A 5,847-nucleotide genomic window follows, 5' to 3' on the forward strand; every position below is an offset into this window, starting at 1 on the left:
GTATGTTGGGGGTTGCTTACATTATCATTTTTGGTAAAACAGTAGCTCTAGCCAAAGTCCTCTGAAAATTTATAGGTACTAATAGCAAATTGTTATAAGGACCTGGATTGTTACTTCAAACCAGGATGAGGGTTGAAAGAAGAGGCTACTTTTTTCTGAGAGAATAACCACTAAACATTCATCATTTTTACAGTTAGCTCTGCACTTACATTTGATATCTCATTTTCTCTGCCCATTTGTGATTGTTTTTATTGATTTTCCCCTTATTCTTCTAGAGATATCTTTGATGAGCTGCTGGAAACAGAAAAGGCCTCCCAGCTGCTTAGCATGGAGGCCGGGCGGATCACCCGGCCAGCACTGTGAGGAGCCCACTCCCAGGTGTGGGGACATCTGTGTGTGCACACGACTGTCTCGTTTTTGTGTTTTTTCCACCTGAGAATTCTGAACTTAGAACTGACACAGGAGTGACAAACAGCTCAGGGCCAAACCAAAACATAGAAAGCTTCAAACCAGGGAAGTTCTTCATGCATGGAAATCCTTGAACCTCACACCTGTAGCTGATCAGCCTTCTCTCCAAGAGCAGAGTGGAGCTTTCTGTAGTTCCAGGAATCTAGACACACACACACATGTACGTACGTACGTACATGCATAAACATTCACACACAGCTACATACACACTCATGCTCTGATACGTACACCTGTGTGTACATGTGTGTTTGTATATATTGGACAGAATGGAGCCTTAAAGAGTTGGAATGAGCCACAAGACTTTGTTTGCTCGGAATTCGTAGCATAGTTGGTATGGAGAAGAAATGGAAGAAAGTGACAGGGGGATTTTCAAGTTCATTCAACTGGGAAACGGGTGAAGAAACCACCTGTATCACTTGCCATTTGCGTATTTTTATGCCCTTCATGAGCAGTTTGAGCAATAGTTTATAACTTTGAGTGTATGTTTCATTAGTAAAGTTCACTGGAACCCCAACTTTCCACAAACACTAATGATAGTTCTTCCGGCTAAGGGGGATGTTTTTGTCATTTGAGATGAAGCATGTTTTGGTTATTTAATTATCATTATTTCATGGTTTTGTAACTCCTCTACAGTTTACATGCAGTTCTAGGAAATGAAATGTTGGTGCTGAGGAATGTGTTGTAACATTTTCATCATCCTTCACAGTTTTTGCTCATTGTATGCTTTGTGCATTTAAAAAAAAAAAAAAAGTTTTAATTCACACAGTGTATTCCTTTATTCAGTCAGCATTTGTTCTTGTTACTGGCTTCCTTTCATTTATTCCAATATCGTTCCCACTTGAGATTAGACACCAACTATTTCACGCTGCTTCTGGAGTTAGCCAAAGCATCCTATAAAAATTGGGCAAAAATTTTGCCCCAAATGGGATCCATTGACAGATAATCTTTGAAAGGTTCCTCGTCTTTCTCATCCCCAGATATCAAAAGGTGTTCTTTATTCTGGACTACTTACCCTACCCCAAATGTAAAAATGAGTGTGCATTGGGACAGGGCTTAAACATTTAAAACCATTTAGTCTCTTGATGCATTTCTAAGAATAATTGAAGTGAGGATGATTTAGGAGAGTCCCAGTCAACTGTAAAGTTTAGTGAATTGACCTTATCTGCTTGAGGTCGAGGATAAATATGGTTGAAAAACTAAGCACTCTACATTTCAGTAACTGCTCAAATGACATAAAGCAGATTGGTTAAACAATTTGAGAAACCATATAAAGGATGATTTTTTTTTTTTTTTTTGGTAGGTAAAATTCTATAACAACTAATTTTGAGAGCTTGGCTCCATCATTAGATTCCCATGCAGCTTGGTGTCATGAAGCAAAACTTGATATTTGTCTCATTCCTTTATTACAAAGAAATGTGTTAAAAACTGTAGACTCTGAATTTGGTCCACGTTACAGTTTTAATACCTTATGGAAATATGGAAAGTTTTTTTCTTAAAAACTACTTTCTCATATTGCAAGGCTGGTTGTCATCAGTCTCTTGAGAAGGGAGCCAGCAAGGGATAACTGTGGATTTTTTTTTTAAACCACTATTCATAAACTTAAACTAAATTAATGATGTTGGGAGGCTGGATATCTTTTCCTTTGAAGCAGCCTTCAGCATTACAGACATAGCTTTGTTCTGCAGTCTGTTCTGTAAGTGAAGCCTCTTCTTACCTGGATTGTTTTGTATTGTGACAACCACAAACAAGAAATGCTTTTGACCCCTCTCTATATCACATGCACTGCTGTATCATAAACTATCAATTTTGTATTGTTGGCGAGAGAAATCTAAGGGAAAAGCTTATTTTAATATAGGTTTTGTTTTGTTTTGCAACATTTCCAACAAAAAAACCTTTAAGAAAAATAAAGGTAAAACAAGTCTTACAGTAAATGAGTTAACTGATTGTAGCATTCCTCTACTCTCCTTCCCCATCCCCAGTCCCTTTGAGTGCAGCACTAAAAGTAAACCTGAATGAATTTAAAGACAATTCACAGGGAATGGTTACATTTGGAGTCAGAAAAGTGGGAATACAGAAAGTTGTCACAGGAGCAAAAAGGAAGCTCTCCAGGTGGGCTCCTGAAAAATTAGTCTAAATTGAGTTACTGTAATTGGAAGCATGATTTGATAGGGTCTTCTCCCTCATTCTTAGTATGTTGGAGCTCTTTCTCTCATATTGAACATATTGACTGTTCTACTATTGTTAGATCTTAGCACCTGGGGGCTTCACTTCTGACAGACATGTCCCATTTAAGTGGCTTCATTAATTCTCCTTTCTCTGTTTTACTCTTCCACTACAGAGTCCCTTCTCAGTTTAGCTTAATGTGGAAATCCTGACTACAAATTGGAATTTCAGCTTGATTTTGTTGATAAAGATAATAGCAGGGGAGGGGTTATTCCTGGTTGCAGTGGCTTTATATATTTTAAAATTTTGTGTGTGTGTGTACGTATGTGTATGTGTGTGTGTGTGTGTGTATACACACACATATATATGTATATATATATATTTTTTTTTTTCTTTTGCACAGCATGGCCAGTTCAGATTTGTGGTGTGAGTGTTTGATGAGTGGAAGGAGAAAGGGTCCTGTTATTCTGTAGAAAAATATCTACTGCAAATCCTAAGCATTTTGTGACCATCAGTTATATATATAGTGTTGGAACTAATATAGCATATTAGTTCTGTATACAACCAGTATGATGAGTTTGGGATTTTTTTTTTAAAGGAAAACTAAACCAAACAAAATTTATATTGGTCCTTATCACCTAGTATTTTGGGATGTGGGAGAATCATCATAGCAGTTATAAATAGAATTTCAGCCTGCTGGAAGATAGACTGTGTATCTTTCTGTCTCTGTCCATCTGTCCCAACAAGGCAGTATAACAAATTACACATTTTCCTTCTAATTTCCTTAGATTTTGAAAAAAAATTTTTACTGAAAAGATTTTGCCTTAATTACAGGCTCTGTCAGTGATCAAGTGTCATAAATAACTATTCAAGTGTCATAAATATCTCATGAAATGTACTCATTTGTCCAGAAAGCAACCCCTAGCCATGTTTATTTACCAATACCTTTTATCAAAGGTTCCTAAAAACAAGCTTTAAAACTTAAAGCATGGCAGAGGGTTAATTGGCTGATTATTGTCCTCCCCTGCTGGTAGCATTATATAGCTATTGACATATAGCTATATACACATATAGCTATACATAGATAGATGTATAATGTAGGCTGTCTAAAAATGCATGTTTGTGAAAGAAAAATTGGCAATTTTTCAAATAACTCAGTTGCTGGTTGTGGCATATGTGGGTGGGGAGGGACATTTTTTAAAAAGATAGAATATAGCAAATAAACTTTACTCACCTTACCCATAAGAGAATTAGTCCAAATGGGCTGTGTTTAAATAAATAAAACTATTTATCTTTGTCGTTTCCTCACCTTTGTCCCCTTGAAATACCTGCCCTGAAGAATATTGGTTTATATTACTTTTAATCTTTCTCTATTTCATATAAATAAAAACTTTAATGTGGACATGTTTATTAGTGAAATTGAAATGATTTCCAAGAGATATTTATACACATATGTGTGTGTGTGTGTGTGTGTGTGTGTGTGTGTGTGTGTGTGTGTGCTTTTTAAATGCCACCCATCAAATACATTAAACAAACAAAAAACCTACTTCAGGCAGACCTTGGGAAATCCTGTAGATAAGAGAAACAATTTGTGTCTTACATGACCACTAATTTCTTTTTTGACCTGTATGTTTCTAATTTGACCAGGCATTGTTTTTCAGTGCATAAATTATCCCTGAGTAACCTATCTCCCCATGTTCATAAATGGTTTTTTTCCACAACTGGATAAGTGTTTTTCATGTGTACTGTGTAACTGAAAGTGTTTTTGAAAAGTAAGAGTTCTGCCACAGCTAATACACGAAGCCATTAACCTTTTGCCATTGGACTTTTAATTTTGAGGTACAGATAAATCTCCTTTGCTTGGTACAAGGAGAAGGGTGAGGCTGAGTAGGGAGAAGTCAGAAGAACTAAGTTTGTAACTAAGTCAAGTACCCAAAAGAGTAAGATAGACAAGATTGTTCTGGGTTAATAAGTTGATTGTTTCTATCCAAAGAGTAAATTGGCAATGACTGAAGTCTGCCTTGATCTTGTTCCTCTTTCCCCAATTTTTCCTTTTCTCCTTTTTTCTACTTCCTTCCCTATTTCCCTACCTGACCAGTTTCACTGCCTCCTGACAATGTTAATTTATTGTATGAAAATAAATAAAATAGATTTCTCTACCACGCCTGGTTGATCCACCACCAGGTTTGCCGGCAGCTTTGGCCATATTACTAGTGGGATAGTTTTTCGCGTTCTGAGTGATTTTTTTTGATTCTGATTATTTACACTGTTTATATGGAACGGCACTTTATCTGTGTTTTAGCAGAACTGTTCCTTTGTATCTCTTACGGTTTTTCCTTGTTTTTTCCCCTTTTTAAATGATATAGATTTTTTTTGTGAAATTAAAGCCTCTTTATTAACCCCTCTATTGGTTTGACTTTTATTTCTGAAAAGAGCAATGCTCTGCCAGACACTTTTAAAAACTGGTACATCTGTGGAGACTTGGGGGGAGAGGGGATTGGTCTTCTGAAGAGGTCACTTGTAATGTGTGTTCTTAGAAGAAAAGGAACATGTAACTGCCGCTCCCACTGAGCTTCAGTATAATTATTAAGGGCTAACCTGCCAAGCACTGGAAATAGAGGAAAAAAATAGTTCCTGCTTTCAGAGACCTCCTGTTCTTAAGTTTGTCTGGGCCTGGCTGCTGAAAAGTTCACCTTATATGACTGGCACAATTTAAACCCTTTCTTAGTATAGGAGCAATCTCATCCTTTGTTTCACTCAACTGAAATACTCTTGGAGAGGAAGTGATAACCCAGGGCTTTGGGAAAATGTTTTTTCTGCTATAAAGCCCAAAATGGGCCTCATCATACTCTACCTTCAGGAAACTAGGTTGCAGATCAATGGAACTAAATTCTTTTTAGTCTGAAGCACTCATTGAAACTTGGTTAAAATGGGATTTGCCCCCAGAATACAGTGGAGACGGTACACTGAGAATCTATTAGGCTCAGATTCTGAGGAAAACAAAATCGTGGGGAAAAAAAGTGAAAATTAGAAAGCTGTTGAACCTATCTACTCTTCAAATCAGGTAAGTCATAATTTTGAGATCCTAAGGGGACTCCTCAGAATTCAGAAATGTCTGGATTGGCCACATTAGTGGCCAGTTTAACCACTGCCCTGCCTATCCTCTGGGAAATTAGGGCATAAGATTTAAGAGAGAGAGCATTACTTCATTCTTCA

At 36.9% G+C, this 5,847-nt stretch overlaps 1 protein-coding gene across 5 annotated transcripts in view; it reads left to right on the forward strand.

The window, feature by feature from the left end:
- The window catches only part of USP37 (ubiquitin specific peptidase 37), a 65,186-nt gene extending 61,153 nt beyond the window's left edge, over positions 1-4,033 (forward strand). For all 5 annotated transcript variants that reach the window (XM_031958054.1, XM_031958055.1, XM_031958056.1 and 2 more), the window contains one exon: positions 276-4,033. In XM_031958054.1, coding sequence (XP_031813914.1) covers positions 276-363 — 88 coding nt within the window. In that variant the 3' untranslated portion in view covers positions 364-4,033. The remainder of the gene's footprint in view (positions 1-275) is intronic.
- Positions 4,034-5,847: the final 1,814 nt, after the last annotated feature.

The sequence above is a fragment of the Sarcophilus harrisii genome, chromosome 3 (genome assembly GCF_902635505.1).
Source record: "Sarcophilus harrisii chromosome 3, mSarHar1.11, whole genome shotgun sequence".
NCBI lineage: Eukaryota > Metazoa > Chordata > Mammalia > Dasyuromorphia > Dasyuridae > Sarcophilus > Sarcophilus harrisii.